This window comes from Python bivittatus, unplaced genomic scaffold, assembly GCF_059951505.1.
Source record: "Python bivittatus isolate LINGU-HERP-01145 unplaced genomic scaffold, Pbiv_v1 ctg000700_np1212, whole genome shotgun sequence".
NCBI lineage: Eukaryota > Metazoa > Chordata > Lepidosauria > Squamata > Pythonidae > Python > Python bivittatus.
In genome coordinates, this window is record NW_028277098.1 from 24118263 (window position 1) to 24138355 (window position 20093).

Below are 20093 nucleotides of genomic sequence, written 5' to 3' on the forward strand. Positions count from 1 at the left end.
TAATAGTATACTAATTCTACTAAAGACCAGTAGAATTAATCAAGTATTTTCAGCATAAATATATGCTGGTTAAAACGGCTTTAAATTAGAGATTCTCAAACTGTGGTCTACAATCTCCCTGTCAGCTGGCCAGACCTCTTTGCCATTTCATCTCCCAACTCCTCACATTCAGGAGTCAAATCACCAGACCAGAACCCACTCCCCACCTCAGCCCGCACCTCCTTATGTTTGTTGTATGATACCTCAAATAATTCAGATAGTAAATACATGCACATGCGTGCACACTTCAAAGTACTAATTCTGTATTCAGCTGGAATGCAGTACATAGGTCTGTGGCATCACATGTGTATTCCCATGCACATTTACAATGCTACATTGTGGTTAATCATTACTATTTATAAAAGCAGCTTGTTTAATAAACTATGTCCCAACCTTGGTTTGTTTCCACTCACTATACTTAGGATTAGTCACATTTTGTCCCTGTTTGGGTGACACAGCAATTTTGTAATTAATATAATACAGAAGCAAATGCTCTTGAACATCCCATAGTTACACCAAAGCAGGACTGGGAACAGGATATGAAAGAAGCTGTAGAGAGACTTGGCTCATTTTATTAACACTAACTTATGATCCAAGCCAGTTCTCCAATTACAGTACTAAGATTTTTGCAAGATTCTGCAAGGTGTTATAACTTTTTTCTCTGATTTTTCCTTAAATCTCCTCTTGCAAGTAGAGATTTTTAGCTACCACCCAAATGGCAAGATGTTTTCAAAAATAGTAGTGCCATGTTGCCTAGCAACAGTATACATTATATTTCCCTATGTCTAATCTGGACGCCTTATGGTAAAGATGCTTTTCAGAAGATGTTACAAGAAAAGTATGCAAAATTGTCCTCTGTATATTTACCTCTTCAGTGTAAAATGATCCATGAAATCAGAACTTATATAAATTCTGCAAAACAAGCATCAGAAAGCAAGCTTCTCTATACTGCTAAAATAGACTAACATCACTTGGGAGCTACAGACTATTGCTCCTTTCCCTTCCCTTCTTATGAAGCTGCTACAACAAAGTTATAAAATTCCGTTTATTTTGCAATTCACTTTTTTTAAAGAGCCTCAAACATTACTGGATTCATCTAAATTGTTATAGTCAGTTGTGAATTCAAACCAAACATATTAGTCATTCAAGCTTTAATCTAAGCAGAGTCAATAAACCCATTCAATTACGCAAGGAAACTACAAACAACTTGGAAAGTATAGCAGATAATCAAAAGAATGTAGTTTGTTCTTTTGACCCAATCCTCAGAGAGCCTAAGAATCTTGATTCCCATCGACTTCAGATACAGTATAAGTAGAAGCTAACAGGTAAGCCAAACAAAATCCCCCATCAAAAAGCATAAACCCTATTTTGTTTAGGGAAATGGTTTCATTGGCAGCCTTTGAGAAACATTGTCCACTAAGCAACTTTAGCATCAGATTTCAACATACAATAGTCTAATCTCTGTTATCACACATTAATTTGTTTGAGGGTACACCTTTATCCCAGTAATGATCTTCTGGATCAATACCAAAACCCTTTCAGATGGCTTAAAGACAGAAGGAGGGAACTTTATGACTTTAGCTGTCTGGCCCAGAACTCTACAATACCATCCGATGTCATGCAAGTTAAGCTGAAGGGAGTTGAAAGTAGGGAACCAGGTTGCCCACCCTACATAGTACCTGAAATATAATATTACATATAATTATCCAGATTCCACAATCATGTCAAGTATATTTTTGTGCATTTTCCACAAATGACAAACATTTGTTTAGAATTTCAGAAAAATTATGTAAAAATGTAGGATGAATCAGTTCAAAGAGTAAAGCATCTAAGTACTTTCCTTTGATGCCCCTTAATAAATTACACCAATTATTGGTTGAATACTTATGATTAAAAAGACCAATAGTTCATAGAATTAACATTTTATCTATATATCTGTAATTACTATTGGACTAAGGTAATGATTACAGAGAGATCTGTATAGAATTACTATTTTACGTAATTTTTATACAATACATTCAGTGCTGAAGAGTATCACATAAATAGTTCATCTCTCCAAAAGTTACTGCAGTGGATCCAAATATTATACAAGGGTGAACTATGAGGAGCAACTGTCCCAGAAAGGAACAAATCCAAAATAAGGTTCTAGGGTTACTTGAAATAATCAAATGGTTCAATATTTTTTCCCAAGAGATATTTCAGCTTTTGCCCCTACTTATTTATTGGGTTAAGATGTGGGCAAAACGTCCTCAGTTTTCTCATTGTCTTAAAAAGATCCTGCTCCCTCGTTTAATAAGCTATCATAACAGTTCTCTGTAACATGCTGCACTCAGTGATTAAAAGACTTTATGTATACACAGTGAAGAACATTTGTCCATACATACATAAACCCGACTCTATAACACCTAATTAACTAGAGAGCATTCAAGCATCAGATTCCCCACTTACACTCCCAACCAATCTATTTTCCCATCCCCATCCCCAAATTCAGAGAGCCAGTGACCCACAGAAGGAAACAGACCACTTATGCCTTACCCAAAAAAAGCATAAAAGATTTTAATAAAATGTACAGATGCCAATGTATAGGTATGGATGCAAATTCTGAAAAAATTGTAAGTAGAAATACAGGCCATCTCACCATACCTGGAAAGACTATAACAAGATAACCTGCATGCTGCTCCATCCCAGTTAACAGGGAAATTATGGCTCTCTAGGTGTTCCTGAACAATTCCCACTATTTCTTACTATGAGCTTCTTAGCTTGGGATACTGGGAGTTGTAGGTCTGTGACACAGGTTTCCCCATTTCTGAAATGGAGAATGTCTTTGAATACAGGGCCATTCTCTCTAAATTAGGACATACTGCATTAGCTCTGTGAGGCAGCCCAGACAAGAAGCTCAACCAGGAGGACTAGCTCTATCTTTATTGTAAGGTTATATTAACAGAATCTTGCAAGACTGAGAATATTTCTCCCCTCCTTTCCTTTTGTTCTCCAGAAAACTAGGGAGGGTCCCTTCTGAAATGCTCCCCATACCACCACCCCTTCTGTGGGCTCAGATATCTTCTACATGCCAGTTGTATGTGAACTGGAAGATACCACATTGTCAAACCTTTGAGCAAGGTGAAGAGACAGGAGCAGAAGGGGTTTCAGGAATGTTCTTCAGTATTATGGGATACGAACAGAATCTTTAAAGTCAGTCCACGTTTCTCTCTACTATGTCTTATATCAAACAAAATTAAGAGTTTTGTTTTGTTTTTTTAAGTTTCTTTCATGTGTTTTCTTCTTCAGGACTGAATAATCTTTTCTGAAACTCTTCAACATCTTTTTCCCATTCCCAGTGCCAGGGTTACATTCCATTCCACACATTTACCCAACTAAGATAGATTTTACCTTCAAAAGAAGGTAAATTAATGACATGTAACGGTAGACTGTGCATGTGGAGGATGATCTTCCAACTGCTAATGCGATATGGCTTAAGTAACTTTGCCTGGCTACCAACCAAAATTGTTCTCTCTGATAGGCCTGTCCAGACTGCAATCAATCCTGCTTGAGGGCCTGGTGTTGCAGAGGCAAGTCACACCTCCTCAGGGGGTGTCAAGGTGCAGATATTCTCTCTTGATGGCTGCTTAGCTTTGAGGGAAGCAGTTTCTATCTTTTTTTATAATAATTTTATTAAAGTTTATAATTGCAAAGATAAAAAACTAATACAAACTAAAAAATATAAAAGAATAAAAAGAAAAAAGTGCAGGAAAAAAAGAAAAAGAAAAAAAGAAAATGCAATAGAGAAAAAGAAAAAAGACATATGAAAAAATGACTTCCCCCTTCATCACAAGTACTGTACAAACATCTTCTCTGATAATATAGCAAAAGAACTTTTCTTCCCATATCTTATCTCTTAACTATAAACAAATTCTTAAAGCCTCATCATTCAGTCCTGAAGGTTACCAGAAATAACAACAAATATATTTTAACCTTATCAAGTAAACCAACTTTATATTCCTTTCCTTTACTTTTAACACAATAACTTACCACTTTCCCTAAAAATACAACAGAAGATCTCTTCTTCCCATATCTCATCTCTTATCTATAAACAAATCTTTAAAGCCTCATCATTCAGTCCTGGTCAATAAAAGTCCATTAAGGGTTACCAGAAACAACAACATATATATTTTAACCTTGATCAAATAAACCAACTTTATATTCCTTCCCTTTGCTTTTAACAGTCTTGATCTTTAATCCCTTTAAATAATATCCCCAAATTTGATTTCTTTTCTTTTTTTGTCTCTTCTCAGAAAATCCTTCAAAACTTTCTTTTGTAAATCTAAAATAAGAAAGTTATCCAAGTAACTCTTCTGGTTTGTTGTTTGTATCTCCCTTTTAATTATTAAGACATAAGCCAGTTTCATTTATATATCCAGTATAACACACTTTTCCATACCATTCTTTTAAAGTGTCATTTTTAAATCCACATTCGAATCAGCCTGAGTCTCAGTCTCATTTGGTAAAACTTGCTCCTCTTCTATAACCAATATTTAAAAATAGCACACAATCTTAAGATTAACTTCTGAGCCCATTGTTCCCAAATTTTATTGAATTCATCCAAAGTGAAAATATTTTGCTCCATTCTGTATTAGTGGGTTGAATTTAAATGTTCTTCTCCTTTAATTATAATCTTTAGTTCCTTCTGGTTCCCTCTAGTGTCCAACCTTCAAAGTCCCATCTTATCATGGTACTTTTTTAATGAAAAGCATTTTCCCACAGGCTGTTTCTTACATTTAATTTCAAAATCTTCATATATGTTTTAATATAATTCTAACCAACAGCATTTTCCCACAAGAAGGATTCTTGTAATTAATTTCAAAAACTTATTTTAAAACCATCTGAACCCTTAGTCCATTTATAACTTTCCAGAATCAACGTTCCAATCACCCTTCTGCTGTTTATTCCAAAGTAAGATTTTTTAAAGTCCTTAAACTTGCATAAAAAATTTCTTTTGCTAGGGATTGAAGGAGACTCACCCGGTGTAATAAAATGTGCTGTTCTGAAGATTCCTAATATCCAAAAAGAAGTTAACAAGCAATTTCCAGAAGTAATTAAAAGAGGAAGTATGCAAACTCAGTGTCCTTTTGAAGGCTCTGAATTGTGGTTTGGGCAAAGATGGCAATACCTCAACTCCCAGAGCTCTAAACCTACCAGAGACTGCTGCCTTATAGTGTCCTCATGAGGAGCTACTGTCAGGAGTGCTTGTGGGTGATCCCAAGTCCTCTCCTTGTCCAGAGAGGAATTCTGAGAAGCCGGTCCATTCGCCAGCTTCTCATTCCACCATGGTCATCGACTCCACTCTGGAGCCATTTTCAGTTTGCCATTGCTTCCCTGAAAATCCAAGGGAAGCTGTTTCTATCAATGTGAAACCATCTTTGCCAAGCAAAGCCCAACAGCCATTCTAGCTAGAAACAGGACACAACAGCATCCTTTGAGGATCTGTTCTGCCTTTTTTTCTGGCCTTGCTTATTTAATCACTGTGATGTCCCTTTGTCCCCATGTGCAGAGCAACTGGTGGGGGAGTTTTTTTTTTTTAAAGTTCCCATAGACATGTATGTTTCCTGCGCTGGAGTAATTAATACAGGACTATTAGCCTTTTCGTAAAGCTCTGAAGACATAGTTGTTTCCCCAGGCACTTGAGCCAGGAAGTTAGTCAAGTTCTGCTGGTGCTGTGGTTTTTATGATTTGGGGTTTACGGTTTTAGCCTTGGGCATCATGGGTTATATGTTATTGTTGTTGTTTCAATCCTTGTACACCATCCAGAGTCACTGTTGTGAGATGGGCAACCATACAAATCACTTAAATAAATAAATAAACATTCCCTTTGCTCTTCATGATTGGATATAATCTGAGACAGCATCAGATGAAGTGAATGCATGCAGTCAGTATTTCCACACAGGGCTGACTCCAAATTACAAATCCCACACTTTTAAACATCCAGCCTTTTTTTTATTATTGATTTGCCCTTCTTTCCTCTCCCTTCTGTCCCTGGAGAAGCTTGCATTTTTATTGTTGTTGCTAATCTAATTGGTCTTAATTAAAAAAAAGAATAGGCAAAACAGTGTCCTGGCACCAATGTGCCCCCAAATATTTCCCTTGATGGACAAGAAGCTTCCAATCCCATCTTACTGAAGTCCCATCTTACTGTTATTTTTAATCAAATAATTAGGAAGCTGGTATCCTGCAGATCTAAGCAAGAGCCTTGAACATCAGGGAGGTTAAAGTTTGGTTGGTGGCTGGAACTCAAGCTCCCAACATTCCAGAGGGCTGCAGGATGTCACAGAAAGGGAAAAGGCTACATTTTTCTACCCTTTGTTTTTTGTCTTTTGGAAGGTTTATGGGTGGGATGAGAGCAGGAAGGCTCTGGGTGGCAAGCCATTTTCATTCTTATCCTTTAGCCCAAATTACGTTGCTGATTTTCAGCCTCTAAAGGTCCAATTATTTTTGGCGGCGGCGGCGGTGGCGGCTTCTTCTTCTTCTTCTTCTTCTTCTTCTTCTTCTTCTTCTTCTTCTTCTTCTTCTTCCTTCTTCTTCTTCTTCCTCTTCCACTTCTGTACTACAAAGGTTCCCTTTTGCCATGCAATTTCACTGGTATAATTGTAGGGTGCTGGGGGCTACTAATGGAATTCTGGAGCATGCCACCCTTGCTTCATTACTTGAAATATATACATACATATATCTGTATGTATATATACATACACACACACACACACACTCTCTCTCTCTCTCTCCAAAAAGATTCATGCTGGTTTACAATATCAAGCATAAAACATAAGTAATATCATACTTGACCAACATATCCACTCGCAGGAATTACTTTAAACCCTACAAAGTTCCCACTGGGATTATAAAATACATTTGGGGGATTAGTTTGCCTTCTGATAAGGATGATTTGTGATTGGCCATGCACACTGTGGCAGACATATTGTAAATAGGCCCCCACTACATGCTCTCAAAATTCCTAAATATACTCCTAAGGTCAAGGCTGCATTCCAATATAATAAAGGTAGTGTTTTAGATAGATTTTGTTTTTGTTCTTAATTAGGGTTACCATATTTCAACTTAAAAATATTCTGGAAAAAAAATGTTTATGTAATATACTGCACAAAACTTATTTATTTATTTTTATGCCTCTACAGCAGCGAAACTGCAAATGGCTCATTAAATCATTCATAGCTCCTTTCGTCACTCCCACCAGAGCTAACAAGCCTGAGGCATTATTTCAAAATCAACAATCCCTGCCACATTGTTTTATTCATTTTGTTAGATTTATATCCTACCTTTCCTCCAGGAGCTCAAGGCAGCTTACATGGGAATTTCCCTTCTTTTTTAAACCCACAACAACAATTCTGTTAAGTAGGTTTAGGATGAAAGAAAGTGATGTGCCCAAAATCACCCAGTGGGTTTCCATGTCTTAAGTTGAACCTGAACCTGGGTTTCCCTGGTCCTAGACCAACTTCTTAACCACTACACCACATGGCCTCTCATACCACACTTAAATCTGTGTTTGTGGTTTGAATTCACAGATCTCTGCCACTTACAGCAGTGTTTACATTACCTCTGTCCAACATCTTTTTCAAAAGGGAGGGAGGGAGGGAAGAACTGTAAGAAGCAACTCTAAGCCACTCAAACTCCCAGGCTGGTGTCTGATGTCTCATAAACCTCTGTTTAGATGTCATTCCCTCTCTCCTTCAAGTGTGTCACTCAGGGAAGCACCATCCTTTTTGCTCCAGACTATTCCATGTCACTTCCTGCCACTGCTCCATCCTAAAATGTCCAAGATTGGAAACACCAATCCTGAATATTTCAGAATACATTTTCTTCCTCAGAGCTAGGGCAAAAATTGTAATGGAAGGCATGTGCGAGGAGGATACTGGAATGGAAGATCAAGGCTACCAGGAGGGAGCAAGTACATTCCAGGAGAGGGTACAAGGCAAGCGCTTTCTCAGCCTGCAGCAAGATCATGAGAAGAAGAAGAGGCTTAGACTAGCCCCTCCCTAGAGTCTCACGGGGTATATCCACTAGTTGCTTTAGCATAGATTTAGTCTGGCGAGATTCTGTCTTTAGGGTGTAAGCTAATAAAGGAACTATACTGGACTGGACTGCCTCGTTGTTGTTCTAGGGCTGGGCCTGACAAAAATACATCATTTTCCAAGGAAATCCAGACATAAAAACAAGTGAGAAGCTGAGATTTATCCTATCCTTTCTCTGTATTTATTGCAATTATTTATGTCCAGCCTTACAGGATAACAGAGTAATCAAAACAGTTGTAAATAAAAATACAATAGATGTTCTTTTAAATCAAGCAGATAAACAAATGTCTGAAATGCTTCTCACAGGGCAGTTGGTGGTAATAATACCACCAACTGAGAGAAGAAGGAAACCACCTTTTCTATCTTCCAGAATCCTTCCCATAAGGTAGTTGGTGCAAAGAACCTTGTAGAGTAGGGGAAAAGCCAGAAGTGCTGGTTGTCATGTTCCTTCTACCCCCTCTTGCATTGTGGTTTGACATTTCCTAAATACATCAAACCTCAGTTTGCCATGTCATTTGAGCCATTAAAAAATAGGTTGAGAAAGCTCTCCAAAGCAAGACTGCAAGCCACAGTTTGGAAGATAAGGAACATGATGCTTGCTTACAGATATACAATTATTCCAATGTAGTGTACAATTAAGGATCTCAGCTTTCACCCAGATGCAACATTTTCCAAAGGCAGCAATAATAGTTGTGATACTTACTGAACAGCTTTTATCCGCATTTCTTTTCCAGTGTTTTTTCTCATGTTTCTTTGCTGCAGTTGAATTCAAAGATGCATGAGTTTGTACACGGGGGTTGAGAGCTAAAATATTCTGCAGATACAAAAAAAAAAAGATGTTTCCTTTTTAAAAAGTGAAAAGCACAGAAAGAAACGATTAAATGTTTCTGCTTACAAAACTACAAAGCACCCAGCCTCTATTTGTTTAAAAAGAAGAAATTTAGAAATGTAGATGTTTGAAACAATTATATTAACATGATTTCCTATTAATCTATTAAACTATTAAAATTCCCTAGCCTTTCTTACATAAACAAGGGTTCTATTAAAGTAAAAATTAAGAATTATATTGGTTTGCCAGAATAAAATTAGATCTCTGAAATTGTTCTTTTTAAATTTCCTATCATAATTTAAATTTCATATACATACAATATATGCATTTTCTGTGAAGGAAACACTGCCTACTTTCAACACCAGTTTTATAACACTGTTCTATAAGTTCTGTGCTGTATCTCTCTCCATAAGGCAAACAGCTCAGCTGAAAGCTATCAAATTGCTCTACAATGATTCCCATCTATTTAAAGAGCCTTCTCCAACCAGGAATAGAGAAGTATGCTACTTGAAACACTTATTATATACTGAAAAAGTCCGCACCCTATTATAGGCTTACTCAGTATGATGCCCTGAAATATGGGATCATGACAGTTTTAGTCCAATACTTTAGAACATCAGGTTGAAAAAGAATAAACTACCTTTGGCGGTTTTATGTAGATTTGTTAGTTGACTGATTGACTGATTATTTGCCATCAAGTCAATGTCAATTCTTAGTAACCACACAGATTTTCTCCAGGAGGATCTCTCTCCAGCCTGGTCCTTCAGATCTACCAATGGTGTATATATAGTGGTGTTATCTACATATAGTTCTGACACTCACAACCAAAGAGGCAGACCAGAGCTGGCCTGATAGGGAGAAATCCAGCTTCACCCATCAAAGTCCTGGGGAAGGATACACAATGCGAGGCTGGTTTGATGCACCTCTACTGGCTATGTATGCCTTCTGAAAGCACTGCCACCACTTAAGTCCTGTATACGGTGGAGGCAAGCACTCAGAGGCTCAGAGGAGCAAGAACAGCAAGGCCACTGGCACCAAAATCTGAGGTAAGCCAGTACCAGAGTTTACTCTGTGCATCTTATTGGGAGACCCATGCAAGTTCCCTTTCTCTGGAGGAGATGCTTAGTCTCACTTCTGGTTATCAGTTTAAGAACTGTTCACACAACCCTGAATGAACTGATTAAATAACACCTTTGGTTTTACAGATTGCTGTACTAGAGTACAGGGAGGCTTCTCCACTCTAGAACAAATGTCCTTAAAACATTCCTCAGGAAAGAAATACTAAATTTGTATTTATGGGTAGCAAAAATATTCACTTTTTTGCCTCACCATCCATTCTTTAATAAGCACTACAGGAATCCTGATGAGGGAAAAGGCCTTTTCACTGAACAAAGCATTCAGAAATGGGATACCCACATTTGCTCTTTGTTGTCTAATTTTGCTGCATGTGTGAACAAAACCTTGACCATACATGCAGCAAAATGAGGCACCTATATCCACTCTAAAGTACTAGCAAAGACTGTATAACCACATGCAGCCTCCAAACACCTTTTTCTGGAACTAAACCCAGAAAAGGTGGCCCAATCCATGTGCGAATTAGTTTTGTCCCATTCCATCCACAGCAGCCTATCTCTGAGAAATTTAAAATGCATCTTCCAGTCATCAAAACGGTTGTTCAGTCTTGCTCTAAAGTCTTGATGCGATTCCCCCTTCCCATGGAAGAAAGAATTTTAAAAATTTCCCATTGGGGAAAAAATAAAAATAAAAATCAGCTTCAGAGGGAAGGTGGTAATTCATCCTTTAATCTCCACATGTAATGCATGTGGAGATTAAATTAAAATCAGTCTCCAACACAGACATACACACAAACACATACACACATGCACAGAATAGTGTCCACAAAAACAAAAGAGCACACTACATATTTAACATATGTAGCCCTTAGATTTCCACCCAAGTAAAGTAAAGTAAAGTAAAACCTAGTACTCAGTTACCTGCAGCAGCCCCCATACTTTGATGTGCATGAGGACACCAAATTTTAAATGACAAAAACTAACCCCTAAAATTTGTACTATTCCCCCTTCTCATGAATCTTTATCTTTATTATGGATATGAACTGAGAAACTTTTCAACAAAACATATGTTCAAGTGGATTAAGAACATGGTTTACAGACAACCCATAGTTAAGAACAGAGCCTACTATAGCAAAATTCAAGTTAAATACACAATGATTCGAGTTTAGTACACAATGGTTCGAGTTCATTATACAATACCAGCTTACATACAAATTCAACTTAAGGATAGACCTTGGGAACGGAACTTGTTCTTATACTGAGGACTACCCGTGTCCTCCGAAGTTACACTGAGTGTCATTTGCTCTACTTCTCTGAGGTCATACATAGTTCCCAAAACAAGCCCTATTAATATTGTTAACAGCTTGCTTATATCTTGTATGAAAAAGATAACAATACTTCAAGAGAATGTTTGCAATATGAATAAAAATTCCAATTAAAAGGATGTTCAGACTTAAATCTGTAGGTTCATGAAAGTTACATTCTCCTTCAAGGCCATGTCAGTAATGTAATCTACTGTAAACTTTATTTTTATTTTCTAAAATCCAAATGACATTTAAAGCACTAAGATCATACCTAGCTATAGTTACAATTTATGCCACCTTTCTAGTGCGTCTGACAAAAATTCAGCCTCTCTTACTTATGCTGTGGGTTTATGAAAGTGTTAAAGCTTTGGACTGACTCTTTATATTCTAAAATATTTTGTATAGTTTTGTTTATTTATGTTGCCCAGAATGATAGCTTTGTAGCCTAGAATTCCATAAACTCAAATGCAATTTTACAAAAAATGTCCATTCTGACATTGTGAAACATTTAATGTAAAGCAACATCAGTTAAAACTTTATCAAACACAAAGGAAGAGGAGGAGGAGAGGGAGGAGGAAAGGAAAAGATTCCCTGGCAGAACTTTATGGCACTCCCCAGTAACTTTAAGCTCTGGACTCTGGAATAAGCAGTATTTCATACTTCATAATTTTCTCATTCTTTGAATTGCTCTAGGTATCATTCAAGGAGAGTGTGGTATTTTTTTCCCAAACCCAATACCTGCAATATGAAAGTCTGTTTAAGACTAAGAGTATTGCCCATTTGCAATAGAGCTGGAATGACTTCAGAAAAATGACAACATGCAATCATAGTAGGCAGTGACTTGCAGAACCATGCTTCCTAAAAATGAGAATTTTCATTTTTCAAACGTACATTGATTTCTGATCCTCGTAGTAGCAAAGATAATGTTTGTAAGCGTGTGAGTAATACCTTACAAAATCTCATAAGCCAACAAAATTGCTTCATCAAGCCTACCTATTTCTTTTCCTATTCTTTAAACAGCAAAACCTAAATTAGAGTACATGTGTTTAGGTACCACAGAGTTGCATCTCTATTTCTTTCTCTTGTTCCAAAACACTGGACAAATTTGCAAATGTCCTTCCACATAAGGCAACATTTAGAAGTTGCTTAGGGTGGGCAGCACTCATTTAGGAGAATGACCTAGTAGGTGGGAAAGGAATCTGTATCCTTCACAATTAGCTTCTATACTAGAAGCTAAGTAAACAGAAAACAAATTATACCAATTAGACTATTTGTCCATTTAATCTATTATCTTTTCCAAGGATTGATAATTTAGCACTCTCCAGATGATATGGATCTCAACTCCAATCAACCCCAATCAGCAGATAGGTTAAAAAAATCCAGGGGAGGCAAAAGCTGATTACTTTTGGTCTACTCTGACCATTAGAGACCATCCAAGAACTCCAACAGAGTTATTTCCAGCTGGAAGAACAGGAGATGACACTTTATCTCAGTGTAAAATACCACTGAGCTTATCATCTTGAATTGAGATGGCAGATACCTCACATAAATAAATAAGTCTTTATCATAAATTAGCGTGGGGGAGAAGTTAATAAAAAGAAAGGAAAAAGCAATCTTACAAGATGTAAGATAGACATGATAAAACATGCAGCACATTTTATTTCAAGAAAGAAACTGCCTCCTAACAGGCACTGATTCACATGTTCACCACATCAAAGAAGCATGGCTTTTATATGTCTATAAAAAACACTCTGTAAGTGGTTTACTAAATCTGAAGATACAAAATGCTTAAAACAAAACCTAAGGCCACTGAGCTTAACACACTGAAGATCTGACAGAGCACCTCAGCTCATTATAAATAATTGCTTTCATAACGTGTATCTGAATTCTGAAACAGCATATTAAAAGCTGGGTGATAGAGGAAAGAGAATGATATTTTTTGTTAAGGAAATATTACTCACTCATCTGCTCCAGACATAAACTCCATATTGTGCCTTCCAAAATGTTTTCATAAAAGCAGTTTCCATGCATTGCCATTTATTCCCAGTACACTGCAATACACTAATACCATTCTAATGCATTCTCCACAAAATATTTTTAGTTAATTTCATGAAACATTTGCAATGCGTCTCAATGTTATGTTCGCTTAATAAAAAAAAAAGTCACCCACACTTCAGAATTCTAATGGCACCATTCTTCCTGGCCCAACCCAGTCTGATTATACAAGGAAATGATCAGATATGGCCAAAGTAGGGCAAAAATGAAGCCTATGACCCCAAGTTATTAAAATTGAGTCCAGTTTTTGGCAGGAATCATTGGAATCTTGCCATGTATTAGAAGTGCAAAGTGAAGGAACAGCATTTGTAAGCGAAGGGGGCAAACAGAAGGGATGGAGTGCCTGTTGGAGACATGTGTGGATCCCAATTTAGTTCAAGACATCATGCCCTTTCAATAAAATAAATCAAATGCAGAAACAGATCAATACAAGGCTACTGCCACATTTAGCCATTCCATGCATTCAAGCCTTTCCTTTCAGATAGTAAACAAAAAATGTAATTGAATTATATTCATAATACAATTGTAACTTTATTCAGAATACAAACTGAATACATGGATTTTTTTCAGGACTCTTCTCAATATTCCTGATCCCATTTCCAGCAAAGCTTTTATCCCATCCTTTAATCACTTTGTTTTCTATTGCCACAGAATGTATTTTAAAACTACTGTGCCAGTGGTGGTGATGTTGTCTATTTATTTCAGTTTTTTCCTTCAAGTACAGAATATTTCAAACAAGATAGGATCAATGAGATCAATAATTACTGCTTTTCTTTTTTTTGGACTACATCTAGGAGTTTCACTGGTATGATAACCACACTGCCATGAGACTAAGAATTTTATCATGAAAAAAGTTATGTATATTAATTCAATCCCAAATAGACTTCTGTGATCTTGTATCAGTTACTAAAAAGTTAATAGTCTACAGATTTCAGTCACAGGACAAGTCAATGTTAAAGTTTAAGTTTAATCAACAATAAATATACTGACAGGTTTGGAGGAGGGGTGCTCAATAGTACAACTACCTAGAAGGTGATTTTTAAGAATAACATACTGAACCATATCAACAGACACAACCACAAACTGTTTAAGGGCTATTTTCTCTGGTTTTATTCCTTTGAATTTCATTTCTCCCTCACCTTAATACTGTTCTCACACTCTATCAATAGGCAGATATGGCTGAAGGTTAGACAAGAAATATGTATGCCACTCACTTTTAATAATTAAATTTTGATCTAAATACCAAATGAAAATGCTAGGACCTTTCAACTTTATAAAATAAACCTTTCCACTGGAAATAAAAATAAAACAATTTTAAAACCATATTTTTAATGGAAAGGATGAACTTGTTTCATTTTGCATCATTCCCTAAAGTCTAGGTTTTTGTTTCTGAGACAACTCATTTCTCATTCCCCATTTATGTTGTACTGATATTTGTTCTTTCTAGCAACAACTACAGAAAATCCTGACTTTGCTACCAGCTTGTTCAGGCAGAACAAGAACAAATTCTGACAGTGATTGAGTTTGCACACCCAAAGTAGGACCCCTGACAGAACATATTCTGAGTTGTACTTGGACAAGCTAGCTGCTATCTTCTCCAAGAAGAGCAGGAGCATGTTCTGACAGCGATTCATGTATTTGGTTCAAGCCTTCAGGCTTGTGCAACTACACCCAGAGTCCTGTAACATGCTGCTCCAGACTTTCCACTCTACTTTGTTTGGATAAGCTGACAGCCAGCTCCTCCAGCCAGAGAGAGAATAAATTCTGGCAATAATCCAGCTGTCAATGTGCAAGCCATGAAATTTGTACATTCAAAGCAAATCCTAGTCAGACCTCACTCTAGTCTTTGCTTAGATAAGCCAGCTGTCAGCTTGACCAGGCAGAGTAGGAACAAGTTCTGGTGGCAATCCTGCTTTGCATATGTAAGACTCTTCCCAAATTATGACATCCTCCCCTCCTCTAATTACCTTATGACCTTCTGGTGGCCACAAGCCACCATTTGAGAACCTCTGGATTATGCTATAATAAATGTATTTGACGTTTCGGTGTCACATTTCTTAATTTTAAAAAAGTATAATTCAGCCAGTTGAACTAAACCACTAATTATTCTTTAATTATCTATTTTTTGAATTTTACAATGCAGTCCCTCAATCCAAATGATACACAAAACTGGATAAATCCTAAAAAATGCTCCCAAAATGTTCCAATGTATGTATGTGTATATCTGTTTTACATCAATTTCTGAATCCTAACATACAGATTTTCAAATCTTTTCCTCTCAGGGTATACATTTGGAAATTTGGGGGACTCGAAAAAGTGAAAAAAAAAAAAAAAGGTCCACTGCACAATTTGGCATTCTGCATCTTCAGAATTAGACTTCATCCAATGATCTTATGGAAGGGATGACTCTTTAGGTGCCACTACAGGTAGTCCTCATTTAGCAACTGCCTTGTTTAGTGACCATTCACAGTTATGACAGTCATAAAAAGTAACTTTATGACCAGTTCCCGCATTTATGACCTTTGCAGGTCCATAAAACAAAGGAAAGCTGAAGTAAGATCATAAGCACAGTTGCTGTTTCACTTAGCAACTGCTTCACTTAACAACCAACTTGCCAGTCCCAATTGTGGTTGCTAAACAAGGACTACCTATACTCTATAATTAAGCTTACTTGGTATGCCAGGTCTATCCTGTCTGGGGACTGCCCTCCTTTCAGATAACTGGAGTCCTGTGTTTACCTCATAAATTCCTATCCTATGTATATATCAGTAAGAGAAGCATAGGGATAAATTATTCTCAGGACAGAAAATAAACATTTCTCAATGGAAATATGTAGCATGCTCCTAATTTTCATACAGAAACATTGCTATATAAATATAGAATTGGGAGATCTCAGAATTTTAGCATACAACTCATTTCTCTTAGAGATTTTCTGAATATCATATGCATTTTTTAAATGAATTAAAAAGGGGGGGGGGAAACCACATAAATATGCCTACTCTGGCCCTCTCCAATAGGGTGTCCTTGTAGAAATAAAGCCACCATGCTGGTTGGGATGTGTATGAGTTGTAGTCCAACACAATTGGAGGACAACTATTTAAGTCTGTCACATTTAGAGATATCTATGAGAAAAAGCAATGTAAGAATACTAAAATTACAACAGAAAGAATGGTTGAAAAAAGAAGGAAAAGGAACAAGAGTGGCCCAAATCAGCAGCAAAAAACTGAAGCTGTGTTCAATTTTTTTACTTTTAGTACTTTTCTTTCAGATCTGTGAAAATGTAATCTTTAAGTTCTTTAGCATCAAGCTATATGACACCTCAGAACACTTTGTGCAAAATGTCATAAGCAGCATAGATCAGCAATGAAGCATAGTGTCTACCACTAGGGAACAAAACGGCAGTTTCCTTGTTTCTCCAACATTCAGTAATTACAGGATATAATCTTTATGAAATGTAGATTCAGTGTGTGTGTGTGTGTGTGTGTGTGTGTGTGTGTGTGTGTAATGAAGAAAAAAATGCTTCTTGATGAGAAAGTATATAGCATAGCTTTATTAGTATAGACTGTGAGTTATTATGAAAACAATCATACTAGTTTAAGATGCTTTGTTTAAACTGTGTAAACTGTAAGTTATTATGAAAAAAATCATACTATTTAAGATGTTTTGTTTATATATTCACACAAGATCTTCATGCAAGACCTCCAGCAGAAAAGGGACTCTGATTAAATATATTTCATTAAAGTGTTGGTTGGCTTGCTTAAATTGAGACTTCGGGTTATAATAGGTGGCAGCCCTTTGCTGAACTTGGTTTATCTCAAAAAAAGCTAAACAGGTTTGGACCTGGTTAGTACTTGGGTGAAAGACTATGAAGAAATCCCAGGGATTCTTGGATAGTCTGGGAAATTGGAAAAAAAAAAAGATCAGTGAAAAAGACAATACCAAACACCTTCTGTACTGCTGCCAAGCAAACTGCATGTATCTATCCATGTAGTCACAAAAAATTGAGCTCAGTGGAGGGAGACTTTACCTTTTATTAGCCTTTCAAAAATATTTTCACTTATACAGCCAAGATGATTTAGGTGATTAACTGACCTGAAGTCTATGAGGATGAAGTGTACTTTAAAATATTTTAAATAAATATCTTCCCTCAAACAAAATTGCAAGATGTGTTTCCAAGGCAGCATTCTGCAGATATTTTTAATTACCACAAAGATAGAGTATCCTATATTTTTCATAGCCATTAGATTTAATCCATTTATACATCTGGAAGAAAAAATAAAACCAGAAGAATTTCTAAAAGAGAGTTTACTGACAAATTAAATTTATATAATGTATTTGATTACCAGTATTTATCATTCACTGACAACTCCTACATGATTCTTTTATAAATTCCTTTTAGAATAAACAGAAAACTCCCTATCCAAGTCTTTTTAAATATAGAAAACTGTTTTTGCTTTTTCAGGAATTACAGAGATTGTTTTATACATCTTTCCACCCACCCCATTTTGAAAGAGGAGTGTGTACCAATTCAGTCAAAGGTTTCCATTTATTATATTGCTTCCAGTAATATTTAATATTTATATACAGTCATCATGCTTTCTGCATCAGCACAGAGGTACCAGGGCATTCTGTTGCTCACCTGCCATAATGACAGAGGGAGAGGAGTTGATTACATGAAACCCCCATATGCTTTAAAAGCAGATGTGAGGAGATTACAAGACTGCCAGCAGCAACAGAATGTGCAATCATACAAAAAAAAAGGGGGGGGGGGCTAGGTATGTACTGAACTATCCAGATAGCACTGTGCTATGCAAGGGAAAATCCTGGGTCAAGTTTAAGTCCTGTTACCATAACTGACAAAAATGTGGTCAGCAGGTATATGGTCCTGATAACCTAGACGTCCCCACTACTCCTTCACATGCACTTTTCATAGAACGGAGTTATCTGAAGCCTCCATTCTTCCATAACATTATAATAATGCCATCTGTTGTGGGCCTTTCACTTAAGTAAGGTTCTAGCTTGTTTGTAGGGTGAGGGTGTGGAGACTTCAGATGAATTTCTGAATGCATTAAAACCCTGCATGCATTCAAAGTGCAGGAGAAAACATTTTAGTACCATGTCTTTCTCCTTGGCTGTTTATATAAGATTACTCAAGTCATCCAATGTATTTAGCAAAAATGGAAATGTAAGAAGGCAGCATTACTGGAAGTGACAGGAATAATTCATATTTGTGGAAGTTGGGGGTGGGGCAGAAAGAGGGAATGGGATAAAAGGGAATAAATTTACATTGTGTAGAGTAGATTTCTTCATCCTAGATGCTCTCCAGATGTGTGGACTTTCATACTCAGAATGTTCATCAGTGGCCATGCTAGCTGGGAGCTGAAATGCACACATCTTGATACACCCAAAGTGGGGAAAGTTGGTATAAAGGAAAATGGATGAGTTTTTCTTTCCTATCTTAAAATAGTAGATGTAATCATCCAATGAAGCTGAGCATTGGGAGCTTCATAAAAAGAGATTTCTCCAGTGAATGCATAGTTAAAGTATAGAATTCTCTGCCAGAATTTGTAGCAATGTCCACCCACTTGGATAGCTTTAATTAAAAAAAAAAAAAAGGAAGACGCAGCTATCAAAAGTTGGTAGTTCTAATACCTATTAATTTGTTCTGTTATCAGAATTAGTATGTCTTTGAATTCAATTCAATTGCTATCATTCCCATGTCCCACTTGTAGTCTTCCTATAAGCATCTTGAGGATAATGGGTACCAATATTTAAATGCACTGGAATGATCCAGCACCTTTATATATTCTTAAGCCATTTTCAATAATGGGCTAAGGAACAGCAAAGAAAGTTACCACATGGCACAGGAACAGAAAACATGCAATTTGCTATAAGCAGTGCACTCATGCACACCTTTTGTAACTGGTTTTCAAAAAAATGAAAAAATACTAGCAGGTCTGTATCAAGTACAAAGAGTAACAGAATGTTCTGAACTGTCTTTCAAAGTTTATCAACCCATGCAAGCTTTTCAAATCACTTTCTGTCTAGGAATCTGTCATGATTTATTATGTTTATGCCATCTTTCCTAGAACTACTCCAAAACGACTATCAGCATCAGTTATGAACCAGAATGCAGCATCAAGTAAAACAGGTTCACTAATCAAAATGAAAAACACAACAAAAAACCTTAGCTTGTTTGCCAACACCTATTGGGTTTCCAAAACTATTCTCTAGAGTCGCTGCTTAAAAGTCAAGGTTGTATTGTCCTAGCTGTTCTTTATCTGACTGCACAGATTCTATGTACTCCCAGCTGCACCTGATTCTTGCAATAACTAACTCCAACAATTATTTTAATCACTTAAGGTCAAATTCTTGCCAGCCATAAATGGAATTCATCTGCTCCAACAGGTTCAGATTTACAGGTTTGTATTTCCAGCCAGAAACTGACAATCCAATTTCTATTTTAAACTAAGATTTCTTCTGACAGCAGTATCATTCCTCAACATGCAGCATTCCAGATCAGAAAAGCAGGTATATTTCATAGTTACATACCACCATAGGACCCTGACAGCATAAGGACTCATAAAAATAAAAAAACCTGCAAGAACTCTAGGGCCTCCCTACCAGTACTTATTTCAAAATGCAGAACAAAACAGAATTATATCTAAAACTGATTAAGCCACATGCATAGACAACTTGCTGCAACTCAACCGGATAC

General features: G+C 36.7%; 1 protein-coding gene across 2 annotated transcripts in view; it reads right to left on the reverse strand.

Moving 5' to 3' along the window:
• DPYD (dihydropyrimidine dehydrogenase) overlaps positions 1 to 20093 on the reverse strand; it is a 578647-nt gene that overhangs the window by 542221 nt on the left and 16333 nt on the right. For both annotated transcript variants that reach the window (XM_088153490.1, XM_088153491.1), the window contains one exon: positions 8818 to 8928. In XM_088153490.1, coding sequence (XP_088009616.1) covers positions 8818 to 8928 — 111 coding nt within the window. The remainder of the gene's footprint in view (positions 1 to 8817; positions 8929 to 20093) is intronic.